This window comes from Nematostella vectensis, chromosome 1 (assembly GCF_932526225.1).
Source record: "Nematostella vectensis chromosome 1, jaNemVect1.1, whole genome shotgun sequence".
NCBI classification, from domain to species: domain Eukaryota; kingdom Metazoa; phylum Cnidaria; class Anthozoa; order Actiniaria; family Edwardsiidae; genus Nematostella; species Nematostella vectensis.
Window position 1 is genome coordinate 16,994,175 of NC_064034.1, and position 27,154 is coordinate 17,021,328.

Sequence of the window (27,154 nt, forward strand, 5' to 3'; positions counted from 1 at the left end):
TTCCGGGCCCGACAATAACGGGCGTTTTGAGAAACACCCGTAAAGTTTATCGGGGGCTTACCGGGTGACTTTCCGGGTTTATCCCTGATATCTGAAACGCTGACCAGGAGCTTGGGCTCCCTGTGTAAGCATGTCTGTCGATACAGTCAGCGGTATACCCTACGCGCTGCACATGGTGCAAAACAAGTCAAGAATGCCCGAAATGGTTTCCTCGAAACACTGAAGTGTCTAAAACATGAGCCGTAAACGAAACAAACAAAGCGTTTCCTCCCTGAATGACAGCCCTGTAAAGCGCAGAAGGGTCGAAACTTCGAAATTAGCAGTAACTCGGAAAAAAGTTCACCGATCAAGCAAGCAGTCACGACCTACAGAAGAAACCGCGGAGCACGCGGGCAATATACCAAACACGAAAGAAACCGGGGGCCGGGAAATAAAGCAGAAAAATATAAATGGAGTAGAAAATTCAAAAGTTAAAGGTATATTGCTGGTTATGGTTTCTTATATTACAGTTCTCAAGTATAGGGGTTGTTTTAGTATTACTTTTCGTGATTGTAAATACACGGTGTTATGTAACATGGTACATTTACGCTGTTATTATATTTTGAGTTATTGTTTTGCAGACCCCAGACGTAATGGAAGATCTGTAAAAGCGAAGACAACAAAGGCGCATTTTACCGACAAAGAGAAGACAGACCATTTAAAAACAAATAAAAAATCAAGAAAAAATGAGACACCTGAAAAAGGTTCTTCTGAAAACGTGAAAAGTCCAATAAAATGTGAGCTATCTGAAAGTATTCAGCATTCTAATACTAAGTCAAGAAAGCCTGGAAAAAGCTCAGATCTAAGTGCAGTCCCAAAACAAGAACTACTAGGGACATGTTTATTATTGGAAGAAAAAGAAGATGTTGAAACGGGGGGTGTTGATGATGAATCAGAAAAATGCAAACCTCTTGAAAAGGCAGCTATCATGCCTTCTTCGAATAATGACGATGATGATGATGACGATAGTGATGAAGACATTGATTGGGAAGATGTTAAAGGTATGCATACACATGCACCTTCCAGTCCTAGAAAACCCCCGTTCTTCATACGAGACTTTTATCATGCAAAAATTATTGTTTTCTGAAACTCTGAATTACATGTCATATACATATTGGTGTATCGTATGCTACGTCCCTGCATGTTGCCCTTTTTAGGACAAAAAATATTTTTAGGACAAAAAAAGGGAGTCCTGCTATGTTTGAATCACAGGCCTGTAGCTACTGATTTTGAGTGGGGAAGTTTGTTTACCCTGTAGCAGATCATAAGCTCCTCCTTCACTGGACAGTCCTTCCAGTCGAGGGGTGCTTTTGAACCCCCTAGCTACATACAGGCCTGTCTTAGGTTGACAACAACCCCATGCTTCTTTGCTTGAAAAATTCAAAAACAGCAGACTAGTAGTGTTTTCTTTTTCTTTTTTGTACTTCAATTCATGCAATACATGTAAATCTTGTATTTGCTCAAAACAAGCAGATGTGCATCATAACTACTGTTACGCCTCATCACCATAATGTAAGCAAATATAATGTTTGGCCAAGGGTGACCATGGTGGTGAATACAATTTATACCATACAGAGGCAGAAGGGCACCATGATCATCATCACCTGCAGACTTCAATATCATCACCACACAAAACGTCACCAACCAAGAATGTTGAGATTAGTATTAATGTATCTGGGAAAAAAGGCAAGCGGAAAAAGTGAGTGTACTTTTAACTAACCAATAATGATATACACATCAGCTAGACATTTAGGGAGGGGAGGCTTGGGAGCTCTAGCCCCTTCTACATATGTTTTCTTACATTTTTCATCAAAAACACTCTGCATGGCCAATGGTTCAACTGGTAGTCATCACCAAGAATTATTTTGAGTTTTGATTTTCATGTAATCTTTTGTGTGTGTGTTTTTTTTTAATTCAGGACACAAGAAGACATGCTAAAATGTATTAAAAGAGCTGTGAATAGACTGCAAAAGGAAATACAAATGAATAAACACAAGGTATTATTAAAATAAACAGCAAGAAATGAAACTGCTGTTGCACTACCCACCCTTTAAGGCTTTGATAGATTTAAATATTTTTTGTTAACCATGTGTGTATATTTTTATTCTTTTTTCCCAGACTGATAAATTTAGGTGGCTACTGAAAGAAACTACTGTAAAATACAGTAAATTAAGCTCAGGTCACTTCGCATTTGGGCAGGTGTCCAATGTTTTTTGAAAATGGGAATAGATGATCTGTTATAAAGTATTTGCAGCACAAATCATTTATAAATAAATGCTATTGCTCTTTTCATGTTTGCAGGTCCATCTCTTGGCTTTGATCTCAAGAGGATTTTTTAGAAATTCTGTGTGTAGCAGCCCTATTCTTAAGGTCAATTATAAAATCTCAAAACCTTAGATTTTACTTTCAACAACACTAGAGCCCAGGGGTCCCGGGCCCACCAATTCTACAGCCAAAAATTCAGTAAATGGGACCCCCTTGTTAGAAATCCTGGCTTAGCCGCTGGCACCTGTTGTTACTGCAATTTTTTATATTCTGCAAACTCATGATTTACAAATGCTGAACTACCTTAAGGTCTCATACATTTAGGTTTTAGTTTTTTATGCTTTCTGAAAAATTAGTTAGTGTTGAATGGTATGCTTTGATATTGATCAAACCCCCCCCCCCCCCCTATTGATGTTTATTTCTTTCCTTTGCTACATGTAGGCTATATGCTTGTCGTCTGCCCCATTCAATATCATTCCAAAGTCAAAGAACAAGTGGGATGTTGTTGATGTTACAAATATTGTAAAATGGTATGTCATTCAGCTGTAATTATATATCTCTACTGTGTTTATTATTGTACTGTAGTTAATAAATTGCTTCTTGTCCTTATTTTGTAGGTTTCAAGGTGAAGTTTACTCTTTGAAAGACCAATGTACCATTGCTGAACAGGTTTGTAAAACAGCTAATAGCCCATGCACAGGAGCATACACAGGGGGGGTGCACATGGCGCCTGCTCACTCCACTTGGCGGCCAAAGAATGAATCATTTCTTGGCATCTTCAAAAACTATGCTTTTTCCATATGACTGCACACCCCCCCCCCCTCCCCAGCCAATCCCGGGTATGTATCCCGGGGGATACTCCCTATATCCATCGGACAGGGATTATTGTCGTATCTTTTAGGGTGTAAATTCGGATCCTTGGGTATCTTTTAGGGGTGAAAATCAGAATGCCCAGGGTTTTTTTTACCTCGGTATCTTTTAGTGTGCTATTATAGCCATCCCTCATCTAACTTGTAGATCATAAAAGAGCGTTAACACGTATCAATCTTCCATTAGAGTCAGTGTTAAATGAACTTTTTCATTACAAACTTTTTAGTTAGTTTGAGTTATCTTTTAGGGGGTAAATTCATAACCTGAGTATCAGGACCTCCTATGTTTCTATCGCGCCGATGAGAAACAAGACTAGGGCCTGATACAAGTACTGTTCAAATCGCATGTTCTCATGCTGGATTCCGGCATGGCTCCTGATTGGTAAAAAAAAAACAAAGGCCACTCGAATGGGACGCGCTGATTGGTTCTGCCTGATACTGAGGTTAGATATTCAAATGCCTTGCCCAGGCCGGTCATTGCGTGTGTTTATTTTTCATTGGTATTGTTTTTCAAAGCGAAGATCTACTAGTTATATCAAAGGCGCTGAATGTCATAGAAGCTGCTTAATACTATGGATATTATTAGTAGTAGCTATCAAATTTTTAGACAGACCAGGCACTGAATATTCGAGAAATTTGTCTGTGAGAACACAAAGACTGCTTGGGGTTGTTTGCGCCACGTCCCGTGAGTTGTTGATTGAGTGAGCTTATCATATAATGGCATTTGTGCTCAAACAGCGGTTTGTCTATTTAGAGGAAAAAGCCTGTAGTAAATTGGTGATGTGAATATCCTGTAGTAATGTGTGGATCTGCAGTCATATACTTAAATCGTAAATCTCCTGAGCCGTGAACTATCTTTGTATTTTAAATCATTTAGCATAAAGTTACCCTCACCAGGGTTCGTCGTTACTTAAATTATTACCCTTGCATAAACACCAATGTAGTTTTGTTTTACACAAATGCTGTTTATAATTTGATTTGGGCATTTGATTGTGCCACCACGCGAGTCATTGGAAAATTGACAGCCGACGTATTGTAACAGTGGTTTGAAAGGGGCGGCAGGCGTCGCGTCTAGTATTTGTGTCAGGTATACTTTTATTTTTCCTCCAACTTTTGAAAAATAAAATCGCCTGATACTCATGCTAGTAAGTTCATGCCCCACCACGCCCACTTTAGTATCTTTTAGGGCTAAAATATAACCAGATCACGCCCACTTTAGTATCTTTCAGGGTTAAAATATAACCAGATCACGCCCACTTTAGTACCTTTTAGGCTTAAAATATAACCAGATCACGCCCACTTTAGTATCTTTTAGGGTTAAAATATAACCAGACCACGCCCACTTTAGTATCTTTTAGGGTTGTTTTTAAAAAATCGTGACGATGGTCCCTGTCCATTTGACATCTGAGTACCCCCCCCTCCCCACCACCGGGGTATGTGCCTGATGTACTGTATCATAGCTTAAGCCTAGGCCACCTGGGTGTTACTTAAGATGATAGTGAGGTGTTCACCTGGCTATACAGTACACAGGTACAGTTCTGCATATGAAGTACATATGGACCTCTTATGTGTTGTGCAATTTGTTTGCAGCAAGGACGGATCACCAGATGGCTAACACCAGCTAACCAGGCTGAGGTAAGTACTGTCTAGACTATTCACAATCATTTAAAAGTAAACCTTTTGGAGTGCAAAACGCACAACGTGCAAAACGTGCCACATTTAGCAGTTAGTAGGGCCTATGTTAATTTTGTCGGGTTCATCAACATAATCACAAAAACTATTTTAAGCCCCTATGTCTTTTTTGTCTCAGTGAAGTGTCTGGGCAGGAGAACATATGCCTGCCCAAGTTAAAGTGTGAGAACAGTTTTGATCTTTGACTTGCATTGTCCTTTCGGTGGAGTAGTGAGCTTAAAAGAGATGGGGGCTTAGTTTGACACTAGAGGGGTACTGGCGAAAGGCGACTTGATAGAGCTTTTACAGCTCATAATAAAATTCTTCTTACTATATTAAGCTGACCAGAGGGTCTTGCAGTTTGTGCCGATTTTTTGCAGTTTGACATTGATTTGATTAAAATCCTGTATTTCTTCTAGGTCTTTGTGATTCTTATGCGAGCTTTAGGCCTTCTTGTACGGCTAGTATTCTCACTGCAGGTAAATTACTGCATTATATAGAATTAGCTCATTGAGAAGATTTTTTATTACTCAACTAAGTGTATTTTTTTTCAGCCAGTACCTCTAAAAGCTGGGACCAAAGATTCCTTGTCATCTCCAAAGGTATGCATTGCATTTTTTGAATTCTGTACCCACACAAGTGTGTTGGCCCTTTAGTTTCAATAACCATGATTTATACTAAAGATGTCCAATTTCTTCTCACAGACTACTCCTGCTGCCAAAAATGACAACTGTCGGAAAAGAAATATTGTGTCTCTCAGTGCTTCAAAACCGACTGAAACAAAAAGGTCTACAAAGCAGAGAAAAGTGGATAATAAAAAGAAAACGCCAGCAAAGAAAAGGTTGACTGGCAAACGTGAAGACAAGACACCATCAGCTAGTGATGAAACACTGGTCTCAAAGTTGAAAGAAACGACATTACGTCGAAGGAAGAAGAAGGAAAAGGCTGGTGCCAGCCAATCTAAGGGTGGTAATAACAATAAAAGCCTACGAAAGCGGAAAAAGGTTGACTATGCCTATGCCTTAGATGGTGGTGAGGGCAGTGAAGGTAGTGAAGAAGAGTGGAATGAGAGTGACCCTGGCACTCCGACAGATGAAGAAGGGAGATCCTCCTTAACAAGCTCACCCGACTCACTGGTGAAGACTCCTGTTGTAGATATTTTGGATGACGATAGTGACTTTGAGGTGACCAGTAAGCCCTTAGCCAAGCGGAGGTCGTCAAAAGGTCGTAAAGACAGCTTGAAGGTGATCTCGGATGACTCAGATGACAGTGTTACGTGCGTGGCAGTGAAAAGATCTAAACATGGTAAGAAACGCATTGTGGGATCAATAGTTAATACAATACTTTAGGGAGCGGGTTCAAATTACAGATACTTCTATGCTGGTGTTTGCTCTATCTAACATTGCCAAATCATTTGCATAGCGCTTGGTACTGACGTCTGGGTTGAAGTTTTCTTGCCATCAAAGAAGGAGTGGATATGTGAGTACATCTAACATAAAGGAGTGGGCATATACTGTAAGTACATACACCCAGCACTAGTTTTCTAAAAAAAAGGGTGAAAATATGACACAACAACGGCAAAACAACGCAAAATCTTCTACTGTTCAAATCAAGCCTATTCAACAGAGAGGAACCTTTTTCAAAGAGGAATTCTTGATTTCAAAGTTTGAGTAAACATGCTTTATTTGCTTGATGTGAGGTGATCTAACTTTTTATTATGATTTTCATTTTGGTTTCTGGTACAAACTGTCGACTGATTTTGAACTCTTCAAAATATTTCTTAGTTGTATGAGTACCCCTTTGAATCTACACTTCTTGGATTGTTAACTGTAGGTGTGGACTTTGTAACATACAGTGTCAATCGACCAGAAGAGTGCGAAAGATATGCGACCCAGCCGATCGCATACGTCTTGGCTTACGATAACGGTACGTCGATGTAATAGAGGACATGTATTTGTTGACCAGCACATTTTTTGCTAATTTGCTTCGAGAATAAGCAAGAAGGTACTGTATTGTCTTACCTTGTATTCAGATGATAAAGTCAAAGATGTGACATGTCGCTATGCCCCTAACTGGTTGACAAAAACACAGAGGCAGCGTGTTGATGCTGATTGGTGGGAAGAGACGCTTGCTTCTTACCGGCCTAAGAACAAGGTAAACGTCATTGTCTGGCTGATTGTTGGAGACACTCCTTACCTGTCTACGAATAATGTGAACGTCATTATCTGGCTGATTGTTGGAGACACTATCCTTACCTGTCTACGAATAAGGTGAACGTCATTGTCTGGCTGATTGTTGGAGACACTCTCCTTACCTGTCTACGAATAAGGTGAAAGTCATTGTCTGGCTGATTGTTGGAGACACTCTCCTTACCTGTCTACGAATAAGGTAACCGTCATTGTCTGGCTGATTGTTGGAGACACTCTCCTTACCTGTCTACGAATAAGGTAAACGTCATTGTCTGGCTGATTGTTGGAGACACTCTCCTTACCTGTCTACGAATAAGGTGAACGTCATTATCTGGCTGATTGTTGGAGACACTCTCCTTACCTGTCTACGAATAAGGTAAACGTCATTGTCTGGCTGATTGTTGAAGACACTCTCCTTACTTGTCTACGAATAAGGTTAACGTCATTGTCTGGCTGATTGTTGGACATGAATGCTATGCTAGAAAGACTACAGACAAGCTGTAGAAAAGCTAGATGGTCGGCGTCGGTTTAGACAAGCTATAAATAAACATAAGGTTGATGTATTACGCCTCTGTGAAACAAAGTAGTTTCGCTAATTATTCGCAACTAAATCTGTTTGGTCAATCCACTTCTAATAATGGTAGCTTCTGCGTGCGGTTTTTGAATGATATCTCAAGAATTGTGGACATGCGCTAATTTTTTTTCCTTAAAAAAATAAGGCTTTCCATTACTATTTTTTTTATGTTATATATTTTCAGAAAATGGAAGAGCTTGAAAATAGCCTTCTCCAAGGTTTGTGCTATGTGGGTTTGTTTTCTTATTTTTGTTCATTCTTTGATACCATTTTGTTTTTCTTCTTTAGAAAAACAGCAGGACAAACCCTTACCACAGAGTATTGGAGAATTCAAGAACCATCCCCTGTAAGTACCCCGATACTTGCTCACCACCACAATGACCCCTGTAATCCATCAAGTAATGAGGTACCTATAGAGGTAGAGAGGAAGAGGTATAATAGTACTTTACCATTGATTGCTAATACCATATAGCGAGGTACTTTACCATTAATTGCCAACACCAAGTAGCAAGGTACTTTACCATTAATTGCCAACACCAAGTAGCGAGGTACTTTACCATTTATTGCTAACACCAAGTAGCGAGGTACTTTGACATTGATTGCCAACACCAAGTAGCGAGGTGCTTTACCATTAATTGCCAACACCAAGTAGGGAGGTACTTTAACATTGATTTCCAACACCAAGTAGCGAGGTACTTTACCATTAATTGCCAACACCAAGTAGTGAGGTACTTTACCGTTGACTGCCAACACCAAGTAGTGAGGTACTTTACCATTGATTCCAATACCAAGTAGTGAGGAACTTTACCACTAATTCCAACACCAAGTAGCGAGGTACTGTACCAATAATTGCCAACACCAAGTAGCGAGGTACTTTATCATTAATTGCCAACACCAAGTAGTGAGGTCCTTTACCATTAATTGCCAACACCAGGCAGCGAGGTACTTCAACATTGATTGATGATACCAAGCAGCTTTTGAAAATTAATCGCACACATCAACACCTATAGTAACGAGGTGTATTCAATACTATTAACAAGTAACGAGGTAGTAATATAGAGTGTCATTACCTTTTTGTAGGTATGTTCTACGCCGGCATCTTCTTAAATTTGAAGGTAAGTTCTCTATCGATTGCGCCTTCAATTTTACACGTCATGAGCTAGCAAAGGTAATATAAATACTGATTTGCAGTATTCATGTCTTTCCGATCACACCTTTCTTTGACAGTATTTATGGATTATGTTTTCGTAGCCATCTACCCCGAGTCTGCTGCCACTCAGGGTTTTATTCGAGGGGAAGCCGTGTATTCCAGAGACTGCGTTCATTTGGTAAGTATGTATCCGAGTTGACGCGGTATTTATGTGAAAGGAGTAAGTCTGAGGGAAGCGGTACATTTCAGGGATCAGTAAAAAACATTTCACGAGTCTAAAGGATTCTTGCTTGCATTCATTTTTTTTTCAGTTACACACAAGAGAGAAATGGATGAATGAAGCACTAGTTGTTAAGGTAACTTAATTATAGCTATATCGTTTTGTTCACCATTTTTCTCAATGCCTTTGGTACCTGATTGTTGATTATATATTGCAGCAAGGAGAGACTCCTTACAAAATCGTAAAGGGCAGAGCAAAGAGGGTAAGCCCGTATTTTATGACACATCTTATTTGAAGGAACCACTTACTGGGTCTTAGCGATTCTATTCGAGAGTGGGAATTTTTTTTATGCCAGTTGACAGTTACATGGATTGAAAACGGCACTAAACTCCCGAGATTAATTAGTATTACAATTTTTCGGGCGCTTATTTGATATTTTACTCATCTAGAGGGTGGAAGAAGGAGCGCTGGGCACTAAAAAAAGCATTTAAAATATGTGTATTATGCTCACATGTGTTTTGACATAATCCAGAACAAACCAGTGCTTGATGGAAAAGAGCCGACCATCGAGTTGTTTGGGAGATGGCAAACTGAAGACTACAAACCTCCACCTGCTGTTGATGTGAGTAAAGCCGCGTTGGAATAGCGACAGTATGGAGTAAAGCTGCGTACAAATAGCAAAAGTATCAAGTAAAGCGGCGTGCGAACAGCGACAGTATGGAGTAAAGCTGCGTACAAATAGCAATAGCATTAAGTAAAGCCGCGTGCGAACAGCGACAGAATGGAGTAAAGCTGCGTACAAATAGCAATAGCATTAAGTAAAGCCGCGTGCGAACAGCGACAGTATGAAGTAAAGCAGCGTAGAAACAACAATAGCATTAAGTAAAGCCGCGTGCGAACAGCGACAGTATGGAGTAAAGCTGCGTACAAATAGCAATAGCATTAAGTAAAGTGGCGTGCGAACAGCGACAGTATGGAGTAAAGCTGCGTAGAAACAACAATAGCATTAAGTAAGGCCGCGTGCGAACAGCGCGGTATCAGGCATAAAGCCCTGATACTGCAAGCTACTGGAAGATGTTTGAAGATATGCTGCGAAAAAGATCGAGTATCGAGGTCAATCCAAAAGATATTTGGCTAGTAGCAGCGTCAGTTATATCGATTCCGATCAATCAAGGAATTCGTTGGTTGAACTGTTTGCAATACGATCAACACCACATTGCCAGCACTACTGTGCCAACAGTATCGGACGGTGTTTGCTTTTGGGATTTGAGGGAGACAAGCTTGTTTCGCGAAACTCCTTTCTCTTGTTCATATACGCTGTTTGTGACGTCGGAATCGCCATATTATGTTAAAAAAAATGTCTTCTCGTCTTATTATAGGGAAAAGTCCCTCGTAATGAGTACGGTAACGTGGAGTTGTTCAAGCCAACCATGCTTCCCCCAGGAACTCGCCACATCAAGAGTAAGTCTCACTATGTCTAGCTCGCCACACCAAGAGTAAGTCTCAGTATGTCTAGCTCGCCACACCAAGAGTAAGTCTCACTATGTCTCGCTCGCCACATCAAGAGTAAGTCTCACTATGTCTAGCTCGCCACATCAAGAGTAAGTCTCAGTATGTCTAGCTCGCCACATCAAGAGTAAGTCTCACTAAGTCTAGCTCGTCACATCAAGAGTAAGTCTCACTACGTCTAGCTCGTCACATCAAGAGTAAGTCTCACTATGTCTAGCTCGCCACATCAAGAGTAAGTCTCACTATGTCTAGCTCGCCACACCAAGAGTAAGTCTCAGTATGTCTAGCTCGCCACACCAAGAGTAAGTCTCACTATGTCTCGCTCGCCACATCAAGAGTAAGTCTCACTATGTCTAGCTCGCCACATCAAGAGTAAGTCTCAGTATGTCTAGCTCGCCACATCAAGAGTAAGTCTCACTAAGTCTAGCTCGTCACATCAAGAGTAAGTCTCACTACGTCTAGCTCGTCACATCAAGAGTAAGTCTCACTATGTCTAGCTCGCCACATCAAGAGTAAGTCTCACTATGTCTAGCTCGCCACATCAAGAGTAAGTCTCAGTATGTCTAGCTCGCCACACCAAGAGTAAGTCTCACTATGTCTAGCTCGCCACATCAAGAGTAAGTCTCACTATGTCTAGCTCGCCACACCAAGAGTAAGTCTCACTACGTCTAGCTCGCCACATCAAGAGTAAGTCTCACTATGTCTAGCTCGTCACATCAAGACTAAGTCTCACTATGTCTAGCTCGTCACATCAAGAGTAAGTCTCAGTATGTCTAGCTCGCCACACCAAGAGTAAGTCTCACTATGTCTAGCTCGTCACATCAAGAGTAAGTCTCACTATGTCTAGCTCGCCACATCAAGAGTAAGTCTCACTATGTCTAGCTCGTCACATCAAGAGTAAGTCTCACTATGTCTAGCTCGCCACACCAAGAGTAAGTCTCAGTATGTCTAGCTCGCCACACCAAGAGTAAGTCTCACTACGTCCAGCTCGCCACATCAAGAGTAAGTCTCACTACGTCTCGCTCGTCACATCAAGAGTAAGTCTCACTATGTCTAGCTCGCCACATCAAGAGTAAGTCTCACTATGTCTAGCTCGTCACATCAAGAGTAAGTCTCAGTATGTCTAGCTCGCCACACCAAGAGTAAGTCTCACTATGTCTAGCTCGTCACATCAAGAGTAAGTCTCACTATGTCTAGCTCGCCACATCAAGAGTAAGTCTCACTATGTCTAGCTCGTCACATCAAGAGTAAGTCTAACTATGTCTAGCTCGCCACATCAAGAGTAAGTCTCACTATGTCTAGCTCGCCACATCAAGAGTAAGTCTCAGTATGTCTAGCTCGCCACACCAAGAGTAAGTCTCAGTATGTCTAGCTCGCCACACCAAGAGTAAGTCTCAGTATGTCTAGCTCGCCACATCAAGAGTAAGTCTCACTATGTCTAGCTCGTCACATCAAGAGTAAGTCTCACTAAGTCTAGCTCGCCACATCAAGAGTAAGTCTCACTACGTCTAGCTCGTCACATCAAGAGTAAGTCTCACTATGTCTAGCTCGTCACATCAAGAGTAAGTCTCACTATGCCTAGCTCGCCATATCAAGAGTAAGTCTCACTATGTCTTGCTCGTCACATCAAGAGTAAGTCTCACTATGTCTAGCTCGTCACATCAAGAGTAAGTCTCACTATGTCTAGCTCGCCACATCAAGAATAAGTCTCACTGTGTCTAGCTCGCCACATCAAGAGTAAGTCTCACTATGTCTAGCTCGTCACATCAAGAGTAAGTCTCACTATGTCTAGCTCGCCACATCAAGAGTAAGTCACACTATGTCTAGCTCGTCACATCAAGAGTAAGTCACACTATGTCTAGCTTCCACACCAAGAGTAAGTCTCACTATGTCTAGCTCGCCACATCAAGAGTAAGTCTCACTATGTCTAGCTCGCCACATCAAGAGTAAGTCTCACTATGTCTAGCTCGTCACATCAAGAGTAAGTCTCACTATGCCTAGCTCGCCACATCAAGAGTAAGTCTCACTATGTCTAGCTCGCCACACCAAGAGTAAGTCTCACTATGTCTAGCTCGCCACATCAAGAGTAAGTCTCACTATGTCTAGCTCGTCACATCAAGACTAAGTCTCACTATGTCTAGCTCGCCACATCAAGAGTAAGTCTCACTAAGTCTAGCTCGCCACATCAAGAGTAAGTCTCACTACGTCTAGCTCGTCACATCAAGAGTAAGTCTCACTATGTCTAGCTCGTCACATCAAGAGTAAGTCTCACTATGTCTAGCTCGCCACATCAAGAGTAAGTCTCACTATGTCTAGCTCGCCACATCAAGAGTAAGTCTCACTATGTCTAGCTCGCCACATCAAGAGTAAGTCTCACTATGTCTAGCTCGTCACATCAAGAGTAAGTCTCACTATGTCTAGCTCGTCACATCAAGAGTAAGTCTCACTATGCCTAGCTCGCCACATCAAGAGTAAGTCTCACTATGTCTAGCTCGCCACACCAAGAGTAAGTCTCACTATGTCTAGCTCGCCACATCAAGAGTAAGTCTCACTAAGTCTAGCTCGTCACATCAAGAGTAAGTCTCACTATGTCTAGCTCGCCACATCAAGAGTAAGTCTCATTATGTCTAGCTCGTCACATCAAGAGTAAGTCTCACTATGTCTAGCTCGCCACACCAAGAGTAAGTCTCAGTATGTCTAGCTCGCCACATCAAGAGTAAGTCTCACTATGTCTAGCTCGCCACACCAAGAGTAAGTCTCAGTATGTCTAGCTCGCCACATCAAGAGTAAGTCTCACTATGTCTAGCTCGTCACATCAAGACTAAGTCTCACTATGTCTAGCTCGCCACATCAAGAGTAAGTCTCACTAAGTCTAGCTCGCCACATCAAGAGTAAGTCTCACTACGTCTAGCTCGTCACATCAAGAGTAAGTCTCACTATGTCTAGCTCGTCACATCAAGAGTAAGTCTCACTATGTCTAGCTCGCCACATCAAGAGTAAGTCTCAGTATGTCTAGCTCGCCACATCAAGAGTAAGTCTCACTAAGTCTAGCTCGTCACATCAAGAGTAAGTCTCACTACGTCTAGCTCGTCACATCAAGAGTAAGTCTCACTATGTCTAGTTCGCCACATCAAGAGTAAGTCTCACTATGTCTAGCTCGCCACATCAAGAGTAAGTCTCACTATGTCTAGCTCGCCACACCAAGAGTAAGTCTCAGTATGTCTAGCTCGCCACATCAAGAGTAAGTCTCACTATGTCTAGCTCGTCACATCAAGACTAAGTCTCACTATGTCTAGCTCGCCACATCAAGAGTAAGTCTCACTAAGTCTAGCTCGCCACATCAAGAGTAAGTCTCACTACGTCTAGCTCGTCACATCAAGAGTAAGTCTCACTATGTCTAGCTCGTCACATCAAGAGTAAGTCTCACTATGTCTAGCTCGCCACATCAAGAGTAAGTCTCAGTATGTCTAGCTCGCCACATCAAGAGTAAGTCTCACTAAGTCTAGCTCGTCACATCAAGAGTAAGTCTCACTACGTCTAGCTCGTCACATCAAGAGTAAGTCTCACTATGTCTAGCTCGCCACATCAAGAGTAAGTCTCACTATGTCTAGCTCGCCACATCAAGAGTAAGTCTCACTATGTCTAGCTCGCCACACCAAGAGTAAGTCTCACTATGTCTAGCTCGCCACATCAAGAGTAAGTCTCACTATGTCTAGCTCGCCACACCAAGAGTAAGTCTCACTATGTCTAGCTCGCCACATCAAGAGTAAGTCTCACTATGTCTAGCTCGCCACATCAAGAGTAAGTCTCACTATGTCTAGCTTCCACATCAAGACTAAGTCTCACTATGTGTAGCTCGCCACATCAAGAGTAAGTCTCACTATGTCTAGCTTCCACATCAAGACTAAGTCTCACTATGTCTAGCTCGCCACATCAAGAGTAAGTCTCACTATGTCTAGCTCGCCACACCAAGAGTAAGTCTCAGTATGTCTAGCTCGCCACACCAAGAGTAAGTCTCACTACGTCCAGCTCGCCACATCAAGAGTAAGTCTCACTACGTCTCGCTCGTCACATCAAGAGTAAGTCTCACTATGTCTAGCTCGCCACATCAAGAGTAAGTCTCAGTATGTCTAGCTCGCCACACCAAGAGTAAGTCTCACTATGTCTAGCTCGTCACATCAAGAGTAAGTCTCACTATGTCTAGCTCGTCACATCAAGAGTAAGTCTCACTATGTCTAGCTCGTCACATCAAGAGTAAGTCTCACTAAGTCTAGCTCGCCACATCAAGAGTAAGTCTCACTACGTCTAGCTCGTCACATCAAGAGTAAGTCTCACTATGTCTAGCTCGTCACATCAAGAGTAAGTCTCACTATGTCTAGCTCGCCACATCAAGAGTAAGTCTCACTAAGTCTAGCTCGCCACATCAAGAGTAAGTCTCACTACGTCTAGCTCGTCACATCAAGAGTAAGTCTCACTATGTCTAGCTCGCCACATCAAGAGTAAGTCTCACTATGTCTAGCTTCCACATCAAGACTAAGTCTCACTATGTCTAGCTCGCCACATCAAGAGTAAGTCTCACTATGTCTAGCTTCCACATCAAGACTAAGTCTCACTATGTCTAGCTCGCCACATCAAGAGTAAGTCTCACTATGTCTAGCTCGCCACACCAAGAGTAAGTCTCAGTATGTCTAGCTCGCCACACCAAGAGTAAGTCTCACTACGTCCAGCTCGCCACATCAAGAGTAAGTCTCACTACGTCTCGCTCGTCACATCAAGAGTAAGTCTCACTATGTCTAGCTCGCCACATCAAGAGTAAGTCTCACTATGTCTAGCTCGTCACATCAAGAGTAAGTCTCAGTATGTCTAGCTCGCCACACCAAGAGTAAGTCTCACTATGTCTAGCTCGTCACATCAAGAGTAAGTCTCACTATGTCTAGCTCGTCACATCAAGAGTAAGTCTCACTATGTCTAGCTCGCCACATCAAGAGTAAGTCTCACTATGTCTAGCTCGTCACATCAAGAGTAAGTCTCAGTATGTCTAGCTCGCCACACCAAGAGTAAGTCTCACTATGTCTAGCTCGTCACATCAAGAGTAAGTCTCACTATGTCTAGCTCGTCACATCAAGAGTAAGTCTAACTATGTCTAGCTCGCCACATCAAGAGTAAGTCTCAGTATGTCTAGCTCGCCACATCAAGAGTAAGTCTCAGTATGTCTAGCTCGCCACACCAAGAGTAAGTCTCAGTATGTCTAGCTCGCCACACCAAGAGTAAGTCTCAGTATGTCTAGCTCGCCACATCAAGAGTAAGTCTCACTATGTCTAGCTCGTCACATCAAGAGTAAGTCTCACTAAGTCTAGCTCGCCACATCAAGAGTAAGTCTCACTACGTCTAGCTCGTCACATCAAGAGTAAGTCTCACTATGTCTAGCTCGTCACATCAAGAGTAAGTCTCACTATGTCTAGCTCGCCACATCAAGAGTAAGTCTCACTATGTCTAGCTTCCACATCAAGAGTAAGTCTCACTATGTCTAGGATTTGGGGTGATTGTACAGATGGTGATAATTTTGGCAAATTGGTTCAGTCACTGTAAGATTGATACCACCAAGAATCCAAATTTATGTACATTTTATGTATGTTTTTGTTCTGTTTGTAGTTCCCGGTATTGTGAAAATGGCGCGCAAGCTAGGTATTGATGCCGCTCAAGCTGTAATTGGATTCGACTTCCACTGTGGTTTCTCCCACCCCATGTAAGTTCCACTCGCCAGCACCAACGGCAGGAGCCTTACAATAAATATCTGTTTTACAAACACTCACAGTGTTTGTCTGTGTTAAAGACGCGAGAAACTCGTTGTGTGTTTTGAATTTTGTATGTTTATATAGCATTGACGGTTGTATGTGTTTATATAGCATTGACGGTTGTATGTGTTTATATAGCATTGACGGTTGTGTGTTTATATAGCATTGATGGTTGTATGTTCTTATATAGCATTGCCGGTTGTATGTGTTTATATAGCATGACGGTTGTATGTGTTTATATAGCATTGCCGGTTGTATGTTTTTATATAGCATTGCCGGTTGTATGTGTTTATATAGCATTGATGGTTGTATGTTTTTATAAAGCATTGCCGGTTGTATGTGTTTATATAGCATTGACGGATGTATGAGTTTATATAGCATTGACGGTTGTATGTGTTTATATAGCATCGCCGGTTGTATGTGTTTATATAGCAGTGACGGTTGTATGTTTTTATATAACATTGCCGGTTGTATATGTTTATATAACATTGACGGTTGTATGAGTTTATATAGCATTGATTGTTGTATGTTTTTATATAGCATTGACAGTTTGAGTTTATATAGCATTGCCGGTTGTATGTGTTTAATATAGCATTGCCGGTTGTATATGTTTATATAGCATTGACGGTTATATGTTTATATAGCATTGACGGTTGTATGTGTTTATATAGCATTGACTTGTATGTGTTTTTATAACATTGACGGTTGTATGTGTTTATATAACATTGACGGTTGTATGTGTTTATATAGCATTGACGGTTGTATGTGTTTATATAGCATTGACGGTTGTGTGTGTTTATATAGCATTGACAGTTGTATGTGTTTATATAGCATTGACGGTTGTATGTGTTTATATAGCATTGACGGTGTCGTGGTGTGCGAGGAACACGTGGATACTTTGATGGATGCATGGCGTCAGGAACAAGAGGAGCAAAAGCGTAAGAAGGAAGAGGTGAGTGATGATGAACTAAAGGTGTATGGAGGAAGACGTAAGTGATGGTGAACTAAAGGTGTATGGAGGAAGACGTAGGTGATGATGAACTAAAGGTGTATGGAGGAAGACGTAGGTGATGATGAACCAAAGGTGTATGGAGGCAGACGTAGGTGATGATGAACTAAAGGTGTATGGAGAAAGACGTAGGTGATGATGAACTAAAGGTGTATGGAGGAAGACGGAGGTGATGATGAACTATAGGTGTATGGAGGAAGACGTAGGTGATGATGAACTAAAGGTGTATGGAGGAAGACGTAGGTGATGATGAACTAAAGGTGTATGGAGGAAGACGTATGTGATGATGATCTAAAGGTGTATGGAGGAAGACGTAGGTGATGATGATCTAAAGGTGTATGGAGGAAGACGTAGGTGATGATGAACTAAAGGTGTATGGAGGAAGACGTAGATGATGATGAACTAAAGGTGTATGGAGGAAGACGTAGGTGATGATGAACTAAATGTGTATGGAGGAAGACGTAGTTGATGATGAACTAAAGGTGTATGGAGGAAGACGTAGGTGATGATGAACTAAAGGTTTATGGAGGAAGACGTAGGTGATGATGAACTAAAGGTGTATGGAGGAAGACGTATGTGATGATGATCTAAAGGTGTATGGAGGAAGACGTAGGTGATGATGAACTAAAGGTGTATGGAGGAAGACGTAGATGATGATGAACTAAAGGTGTATGGAGAAAGACGTAGGTGATGATGAACTAAAGGTGTATGGAGGAAGACGGAGGTGATGATGAACTATAGGTGTATGGAGGAAGACGTAGGTGATGATGATCTAAAGGTGTATGGAGGAAGACGTAGGTGATGATGAACTAAAGGTGTATGGAGGAAGACGTAGATGATGATGAACTAAAGGTGTATGGAGGAAGACGTAGGTGATGATGAACTAAATGTGTATGGAGGAAGACGTAGTTGATGATGAACTAAAGGTGTATGGAGGAAGACGTAGGTGATGATGAACTAAAGGTTTATGGAGGAAGACGTAGGTGATGATGAACTAAAGGTGTATGGAGGAAGACGTATGTGATGATGATCTAAAGGTGTATGGAGGAAGACGTAGGTGATGATGAACTAAAGGTGTATGGAGGAAGACGTAGATGATGATGAACTAAAGGTGTATGGAGGAAGACGTAGGTGATGATGACCTAAAGGTATATGGAGGAAGACATAGATGATGATGAACTTAATGTGTATGGAGGAAGACGTAGGTGATGAACTAAGGAGCTGAGGAGTAAGGAAGACGTAGGTGATGATGAACTAAAGGTGTATGGAGGAAGACGTATGTGATGATGAACTAAAGGTGTATGGAGGAAGACGTAGATGATGATGAACTAAATGTGTATGGAGGAAGACGTAGGTGATGATGAACTAAAGGTGTATGGAGGAAGACGTAGGTGATGATGAACTAAAGGTTTATGGAGGAAGACGTAGGTGATGATGAACTAAAGGTGTATGGAGGAAGACGTATGTGATGATGATCTAAAGTTGTATGGAGGAAGACGTAGGTGATGATGAACTAAAGGTGTATGGAGGAAGACGTAGATGATGATGAACTAAAGGTGTATGGAGGAAGACGTAGGTGATGATGAACTAAATGTGTATGGAGGAAGACGTAGTTGATGATGAACTAAAGGTGTATGGAGGAAGACGTAGGTGATGATGAACTAAAGGTTTATGGAGGAAGACGTAGGTGATGATTAACTAAAGGTTTATGGAGGAAGACGTAGGTGATGATGAACTAAAGGTGTATGGAGGAAGACGTAGATGATGATGAACTAAAGGTGTATGGAGGAAGACGTAGGTGATGATGACCTAAAGGTATATGGAGGAAGACGTAGATGATGATGACCTAAAGGTATATGGAGGAAGACGTAGATGATGATGAACTTAATGTGTATGGAGGAAGACGTAGGTGATGAACTAAGGAGCTGAGGAGTAAGGAAGACGTAGGTGATGATGAACTAAAGTAGCAAAGGCGTAACAAGGAAGAAGTATTTGATGAAGAACTAAATGCGTAAGTAGGTAATGATGAGCTAAGGAGCTAAGGTGTGAGGAAGGGTAGGACAATTTCCAAGTGCGAAGCTCAAACCTTGCTTTACTGAGTCAAAATGTGTTGAGTGCTGCTTCGTCTTTCTTTTGATTAGAAACGCGAGAAGCGAGTACTTGGCTACTGGAAGCTGCTTGTTCGAAGTCTGCTCATCAGGGAACGCTTGAAGAGAAAGTATGAAGTGCAGGTTAGTGTCGATTACCGCTACCCACAGGCTTTGGTGTTTGTTGCACATCGTTTTAATAAAATCTTGTTCATTTGCTGTTCGCTTATCTGTCTTTCAAATCACCTCCAAATTCTCCAGTCTGCTTTATGCTGCACTAGATAGTTTTTCTTCCAGTATAACTAATGTTGGAGAGCTGCCGGAGCATATCTTTCCCATAACGTATCTCCCAAATGCAATGCAGGGATAAGATTCAACGAAAATTTTATAAAAAAAATGTGACATTTCACTGATGACACAAAAAAACCGATTCACAGCGCTAATTGTAACCCAAAATGACAAACCAAAAAAAAATAACCTTTAATTATTGGTGTAGCATATAACAGCGCAACCAGTAAAACCGTGAACACTGAGACTTGTTGAGACATGTTTCTAGTTGACTGTTTGAATATCTCGCGATTGGTCGAAACAAACATTCCATACATATTTTCGATGTTCACGGTTTTACTGGTCGCGCTGTAAGCAAAGATGATTTTAATCAAAACTTTCTCTTTAATTAAAGCCGCATTGTCACCAGTTTACTTCTGGTCGATTACGTAACAATATCCAATGATTTTTAACTGAAAACGCGAAAAATATTTCAAAATATTGAAAGCAGTGTGTTTTTTGGAAGTTTCTTTGAGGATGTGATTGATAATTTAGGGCGGATGGCCTGTTTAATATCTCGGATTTTAATAGATTCTTTTGTCTTTTAACGGTTGTGGTTTGCGTCGGACGTCCGGAAGTAAACTGGTGACAATACGGCTTTAAGCCTTTCCATCTGTTGGGCATAAAATTGTTGTATGTATGACCGTAGGAGTCTAGAGCAAGTTCAGAATGCGGAGAACTACTTGAAGCAGATGAGAAAGCTGTTGATACCACATCAGTGGCCTGGCCACTCAACATGCAAGGTATAGGCAATATGAGCAAACATTATAGCAGACCTCATGGTTATTGGGAACACTATTGGTTGTACTGCTTATTGGAGCTCAACCCATTAAACCCTCAACTGCCCTGTACTGGAAGTAGCCAAAAAAATCATAAATGCAAAATAAACAGGATAAAGGAAAACAAATCAGCAAACATAAGTCACAAATTGATACCTTTTTCTGCACACCAGGTTGCAAAGCACATTATGGAGTAAATCTTGAAGAATTGGGCATGACACAGAATCTTTTTTTGTTAACGCTTGACAGTGGCAACTGCCTGGAGTCCGATTTTCTTTTGTTCTGATAGGAACTAAATAAATAATATTGTGTTTTCAGAGGGTAAAACAAGTGTAGATACTGATGGTCATTGCCATGTATTTCCTAAACGACGAAACAAGAAAGACAAGGTGACAGGGGAATGGACCAAATCCTGTGCTTGTGGCCTAACCCTACCCCTAGATAAATAGGATAGTCACCTTTTTAAAGAAATACGGTGTACTGTATTATAGTGGAACTGTAACACACAACTGTAAAAAAAAAACTATTGTACTTTTGAGTTGATGTTTGGAAGTTTATTCTTAACTCATAATGTAAATCTCATATAACTCTAATCAAAAAGAAATAAAAGTTTTTCTTAGTCTAATTCCCTGAAATACCCATCTGTCTCGTGGCACATGCATCTTGTCTCACGTAGGGCACATCTCACATTAGTCTTACACTTGCTTTGCAGGCCAAGGGGTAAATCTATAGAATTTTCATGGAGTAATCTTTGATTTAATGTTGTAACTATCACGCCCTAAAGCAGCCTATTCTCTGAAAGATTTGCCTTTGTAAGCATATGTTGCTCAATATTGCTGACTTCCCCCCCTTTTACTTTTTTACAGCAATGAATTCAATAAACCAATCATAAATAAATTCATTCTTAAGTTTTAGAGCGAGGTTCCATAGAATTCTATTAAGTTTATACTGGAGAAATGTACTCCAAATTTCTATCAGTAAACTTTACATGAAAAACTGGCATTGGTGTTTGTATGACTCTAACTTGGTCTGATTGCTTTCAAGGGGGTGTGGTATTGGTGTTCACGCTATACGTTGAATGACTCTAACTTGATCTGATTGCTATCCTGGTTATGTCTTAGCACCAATCCACAGCGCAGCAGAAGCTCTACATAGGGTGGCCAGTGGTGCGGCTGAAGCTGCATGTACGGGTCATGAGGCCTATCATGTTGTGTATTCATCAGTTCCTAGGAGGAGGTAAATAAGTCATACTACTGTACAAGGGGGTCACTTGGTACTATTGTGCACGGTCACATGGTACTTCTGTACAGGGTCACATGGTACTACTGTACAAGGTCACATGCTACTACTGTACAGGGTCACATGATACTACTGTACAGGGTCACTTGGTACTATTGTGCACGGTCACATGATACTACTGTACAGAGTCACATGATACTACTGTACAGGGTCACTTGGTACTATTGTGCACGGTCACATGATACTACTGTACAGAGTCACGTGGTTACTACTGTACAGGGTCACATGGTACTACTGTACAGGGTCACATGGTACTACTGTACAGGGTCACATGGTACTACTGTACAGGGTCACATGGTACTATTGTACAGGGTCACATGGTACTACTGTACAAGGTCACATGGTACTACTGTACAGGGTCACTTGGTACTATTGTGCACGGTCACATGATACTACTGTACAAGGTCACATGCTACTACTGTACAGGGTCACATGATACTACTGTACAGGGTCACTTGGTACTATTGTGCACGGTCACATGATACTACTGTACAGAGTCACATGATACTACTGTACAGGGTCACTTGGTACTATTGTGCACGGTCACATGATACTACTGTACAGAGTCACGTGGTTACTACTGTACAGGGTCACATGGTACTACTGTACAGGGTCACATGGTACTACTGTACAGGGTCACATGGTACTACTGTACAGGGTCACATGGTACTATTGTACAGGGTCACATGGTACTACTGTACAAGGTCACATGGTACTACTGTACAGGGTCACATGGTACTACTGTACAGGGTCACATGGTTACTACTGTACAGGGTCACATGGTACTACTGTACAAGGTCACATGGTACTACTGTACAGGGTCACATGGTACTACTGTACAGGGTCACATGGTACTATTGTACAGGGTCACATGGTACTACTGTACAAGGTCACATGGTACTACTGTACAGGGTCACATGGTACTACTGTACAGGGTCACATGGTTACTACTGTACAGGGTCACATGGTACTACTGTACAAGGTCACATGCTACTACTGTACAGGGTCACATGATACTACTGTACAAGGTCACATGGTTACTACTGTATGTAATGTCACATGGGTCACATGGTACTACTGTACAGGGTCACATGATACTACTGTACAAGGTCACATGGTACTAGTGTAAAGGCGGGTCACATGGTACTACTGTAAAGGGGTCTCATGATACTTCTGTACTTACAAGGCCACATGACACTAAGGGTCACACAGTACTACTGTACTGGGTCTTATTAGTTTTCAGATTTTCTATTAGAATTTAAACAAAATTAAAGTAAAAATAAACAAACAATTGCCAATTGCCACATACCTCTAACATTTCTTGTAGGGTGACATAATTTATAGTTGGATCCAGTGTCTGTTCACCTTGTAAAACAGTCTAAAAACAAATATTTCAAAATATATTTGATTAACTTGTCTACTGAAGTCTATAAGACATTGCATTGCTGCAAAGTAATCTTAACAATTTTAAGGGCTCTCACTTTTCTTTTAACCTCCACATCTTCGAGGGTTGGAAGAGGAAAATGTTCTCGCAGAAAGACTCCCTAATAAAGAGGATAATAATAAAAAATAATAACAATAAAAGTAATAATATCAATAACAATGCTGTCAAAACAAGTTTGAGTTTGCCAGATTTCTGCACTTCACACTTCATCGCCTGGTATTTTTTGTTTGGTGAAATATAAATACTCATGCTACATGTAAAGGGCTAGTAAAAAAGCATTGTCAATCTCAAGACAGTAAAAAAAGTACACTGCATTGTTTACAAAACTTATAAATTCTTAAGTTTTCTGTGCCTTTTTTCTATCTTTGTCCATTAACTATGTCATGTGTTTATTATTGTAACATATAATTTGTTTTTGCCCATTGACTAAGCAGTTAAATGTTTGTAATGGCTAAAAAAACCATTTGGGCTACAAATCAGCGCATGTCCAGAAATGGTTCTCAATTGTACATACCAACTTTTTCATCACCTGCTTCAGCTGTGTTTCAGCAATTCTCTGCTTTCGTTCCAGTTCCCTGACCTTGCTAGATAAGCACAGAGAAGGCACAATACCATGATTTAGTACTGTACTGTATGGCACTGTTTATCTGGCCCAAAATTAAAAATGAACTTTAATATACAGTACCTGGTTCCACTTTGAAAATTTTCTTTAGTATCCTCTATTTTCTTGGTTTTGTTTAGTAGAGAAATTTCAATGTCTTTATGCTGTTCAAGAATTTCTTTTTCCCTTCAAGTAAACCCATAATAATACTATCAATAATTACAGTACAACCACAATGGTAATTAAAGTACAAGAACATCTAAATAGTAAAAAAAATACTCATAAAACAGGAATATTCAATTTAAAATACATTTTTTTTCATCCATTTGCCTTTAGAGGACATTACATTGTTCAGGAACAGTATTAGCGAAGCTTGATTGTTACTCATGTTTACTCTGTGTTTTTTCTTCCTCGTGTCATACAGTATCACTCACCTTTCAAGCTGTTCAGCTATTTCTTTCCTTTTGGATTTTAAAATAAGCAAGGTGTCGTCCAACTGGGATGTGTTCTGTGCTAACTACAAAAATAAGAAATCTAAATGAGAGCTATGCAAACATTTTTATGGCTGCTGTAATTTCCAGAGCAGGGCTAATGTAGTGTATACTTTAGGCTGTTTCAAGATTATTTACTGTACTGAAATTTTAGTAAAAGTATTTAAGAATGAAAGAAGAGCAATTTTTAGGTAAATTAGTGGGTGGTTTTATGCATTCCAAGCCTACCTGACAGCAGTATTTCTTACCTGCTGTTTCAAAGATGCATCAAGATATTCCTCTTTCATTGATGGGACTGAAAAAAGTCATATTGACATGTGCTGGGTCCAGTATACATTAAATCATGTGCTCTAATGGGATCTTGTGAGGTCTTGTTTCATAATATCTCGACCAGCTCAATACTACTCGAGAATACTAACCTTCAAATCTATAAATAATTTAACAATTTGTAAAATCACCATCAACAAGTGTGTGGTGTGGAAATACAAAATGGATTTTATTGAATTATCATAATAAATGAAATGTTCAGGAACATTTAACAAAAGTCAGAAGAAATAACTAGCCTCATGCAACTGTATGGAAAAGAGGGTTTAAAATTCTATTAAGGAAAAAAATGCAATTTAATAGCTACTTTAAGTGTCAGTCCATATTGTGAATTACTATGACCTCAGCCTTGTAAATACCAACCTCAGTCCACTGTATTTCACTATACAGACCTTGAAAATGGTAAATAACATAATACTGTATGTATTGCATCCTTTGAATATACCTTCAACACCTGAAGATTCAATTGCTGCGTATTCTGCTTGCAGTCTCTTCTCCTTCGCTTTAAGGATTTCTTCATGAATCTGAACAAGTGATTCCATCCATTACAATATATAGAAACAAATAGAATACATTTATTTTTTCAATGGGGAAAGAGGGCAGGAAGATCACGACAGTTAGTGGAGCCAGATGGATATTAGTGGAAATGGGAAATAAATGGCAAAAGGAGTGATTTTCAAGGGACATTGCTCTCTTTTCTCTAGAAACAGATAAAAAGCAAAGAGAGACAGCTCATTAGAAACTTGGGAAGGGGGTTCTAGTAAAGCTGCGGACAGGGTAAAGTGGAGACGCATCATCACAAACCACAAGGAGGAATCAGAAGCAAATCTAACTTTTCATTGAAGGGGGTTTTGGCTCAGTGACAAAGAGGGAAAGAGGTAATTATTTTCTACTACATATGGCTTTCTGGCAGCCCAGAGGGGGGTTTAAACCCCCTAACCCCTTCCCCCCCCCCAGATCTGTCACTAGTTTGTTTAACTCCTCTACCTTCTCCAGATTTTCTTCCCCTGGCAAAAAGCAGGTCATGTTTTCGGCTCTGCTTCTGAGACGTGCATGGGTTTGGTGGATGTGGAGCCATAGCCCTTCACACTGATCTTTCAAATCTTGCATATAACTTGTCTTTTCAGTTACAGAGGAGTTCTCTGCATCCATCATAGGAAGATTGGAACATCCATGAACAAACTATTCCTGGTGAAAATTTGATGATGCAGTATTTTACATCAAAGGAAGCTAATTTAAGCCAAATATTTTTTTTGAATACAAAAAAAAGAGTATTTTAGAAATCTAAATCAAAGTTGCTAGAAATACTCTTATGAAAAAAATATACAGTATGTTTACCTGATCTTTACAGCATGGACAGTATGTGAACAACAGTTTCAACCAATCATACGTGAGGTTTTCATGCAGTCAAAAGTAGACAATTCTAAACAAGTAAGTGGCCTTAATTATTGTTTGTGATTCACCAGAATATGATTAACACTCCACGCGTCTTTTTGGGTGTTGTAGTTTTTCAGTTCACATTAATATTTAGGTGGCTAAAATCAGTAAAAATCCTTAAACATGTTACTACTTTTTGTTTAAAGTTCCATAAAAAATTATAAATAGAGGTACCAGGATAACGTTTCAGACAAAATCTAAAAAACTGCATGATTTTCTTGAATGTGTGCTGACAATAACAGAATTTAGTTATATGGTGGATTGAAATTTATTGTGATTCAAGCGATTTGCACAGGGTTTCACAGCCTTAACACGTGTCATGCAAGTCAGATAGACTGGCTTTAATCTTTAATTATCAAGATCCCGGGAAATTTATCAGGAAGATTTCAAATAGTCCTCAGCTACTTAGCTTATATTTCTTACTGAACACCCCCCCACCCCCCCCCCCCCCCCCCCCCACACACACACACACACACACACAGAAACAAACACATGCCTCTTCTCTGCTTCCCGTACTTCAAAGGTTTAGGAGTATGTGTGTTTTCCCACACATCGGTGAGAATCGGGGTGGTTGTCGAACAGTGCCAAAACAGTGCCTGAGTACCCCACCCCCCCCCCCCGTTTGCCATCTTACATTCATAACCAGTTGTTAATTTATTGATATTTTTAAATATTTAAAAATATTCAGCGCGAAAATAATGCTATTTTAAATAAGGTGAGGTATGTTAATATCTATCCATTTGTAATTTTTAATAAGGAGTACTTATTTGATCAACAAAGAGTCAAGAATTGAAAGAAGAGTCTGAAAAGTCCGTTCGATGACACGATCTCAAAACATAGAAACGAAACCTTTTCGAATGTCTCATCCATAACGTGATATCTAGGTATCTGCGTTCTTACCTTGAGTTATCCTAGAAACCTGCCACGGTGTGAATACAAAAACAAAATCTTGGACTTTGTTGTCTTCAGATTGCAAATCTAGCGCCAAACACAACGGAACATGCCCCGACAAGCTCCGAGCGCGCGCGATTCCGAGTCACGTGATTACATTATGATTGACATTTGAGAATGAATG

General features: G+C 40.5%; 2 protein-coding genes and 1 long non-coding RNA gene across 6 annotated transcripts; 2 read left to right on the plus strand and 1 right to left on the minus strand.

Moving 5' to 3' along the window:
- The first annotated feature begins 113 nt into the window (after positions 1-113).
- On the plus strand, positions 114-21,095 carry LOC5507588 (DNA repair protein complementing XP-C cells). 2 transcript variants are annotated; one of them, XM_048728417.1, is made up of 27 exons: positions 114-476; positions 621-1,040; positions 1,615-1,738; positions 1,958-2,036; positions 2,341-2,409; positions 2,746-2,834; positions 2,922-2,973; positions 4,764-4,808; positions 5,264-5,323; positions 5,399-5,446; positions 5,549-6,149; positions 6,267-6,323; positions 6,678-6,770; positions 6,877-6,998; positions 7,792-7,825; positions 7,896-7,953; positions 8,688-8,722; positions 8,859-8,935; positions 9,069-9,113; positions 9,195-9,239; positions 9,510-9,599; positions 10,357-10,438; positions 16,139-16,232; positions 17,140-17,233; positions 19,432-19,521; positions 20,354-20,447; positions 20,802-21,095. In XM_048728417.1, exons 1-27 carry the CDS (start codon positions 236-238, stop codon positions 20,930-20,932), a joined length of 3,069 nt encoding a protein of 1,022 aa, XP_048584374.1. In that variant the 5' UTR covers positions 114-235; the 3' UTR covers positions 20,933-21,095. The 2 variants fall into 2 exon arrangements, with proteins under 2 accessions (XP_048584374.1, XP_048584375.1); XM_048728418.1 differs by lacking the exons at positions 6,877-6,998; positions 7,792-7,825.
- Positions 17,249-19,268, plus strand: LOC125566619. The gene is made up of 2 exons (XR_007311571.1): positions 17,249-17,348; positions 18,534-19,268. It is a non-coding gene; the product is annotated as an uncharacterized LOC125566619 (long non-coding RNA).
- Positions 21,016-27,132, minus strand: LOC5507589 (centromere protein K). Of its 3 annotated transcripts, XM_032376271.2 has the most exons (11): positions 26,980-27,111; positions 25,981-26,065; positions 25,630-25,830; positions 25,088-25,166; positions 24,567-24,613; positions 24,262-24,344; positions 23,912-24,013; positions 23,741-23,810; positions 23,264-23,326; positions 23,092-23,160; positions 21,016-21,709 (listed from the first exon to the last, which is right to left on the minus strand). In XM_032376271.2, exons 3-11 carry the CDS (start codon positions 25,795-25,797, stop codon positions 21,551-21,553), a joined length of 840 nt encoding a protein of 279 aa, XP_032232162.2. In that variant the 5' UTR covers positions 25,798-25,830; positions 25,981-26,065; positions 26,980-27,111; the 3' UTR covers positions 21,016-21,550. The 3 variants fall into 3 exon arrangements, with proteins under 3 accessions (XP_032232162.2, XP_032232163.2, XP_001628227.2); XM_032376272.2 differs by lacking the exon at positions 25,981-26,065 and having other exon boundaries at positions 23,756-23,810; positions 26,980-27,132; XM_001628177.3 differs by lacking the exon at positions 25,981-26,065 and having other exon boundaries at positions 26,980-27,132.
- Positions 27,133-27,154: the final 22 nt, after the last annotated feature.

What these genes read in the sequence shown, in the direction of transcription:
- LOC5507588 (XM_048728417.1), top strand. Translation starts at nt 236, where the DNA reads ATGAGCCGTAAACGAAACAAACAAAGCGTTTCCTCCCTGAATGACAGC. An exon ending in AGAAAATTCAAAAGTTAAAG is followed by an intron (nt 477 to 620) that starts GTATATTGCTGG and finishes ATTGTTTTGCAG; the next exon opens with ACCCCAGACGTAATGGAAGA. An exon ending in GAATTCAAGAACCATCCCCT is followed by an intron (nt 7,954 to 8,687) that starts GTAAGTACCCCG and finishes ACCTTTTTGTAG; the next exon opens with GTATGTTCTACGCCGGCATC.
- LOC5507589 (XM_001628177.3), bottom strand. Translation starts at nt 25,797, where the DNA reads ATGATGGATGCAGAGAACTCCTCTGTAACTGAAAAGACAAGTTATATG. An exon ending in TGAATCTTCAGGTGTTGAAG is followed by an intron (nt 24,614 to 25,087) that starts GTATATTCAAAG and finishes GACTTTTTTCAG; the next exon opens with TCCCATCAATGAAAGAGGAA. An exon ending in ATGCATCTTTGAAACAGCAG is followed by an intron (nt 24,345 to 24,566) that starts GTAAGAAATACT and finishes TTATTTTTGTAG; the next exon opens with TTAGCACAGAACACATCCCA.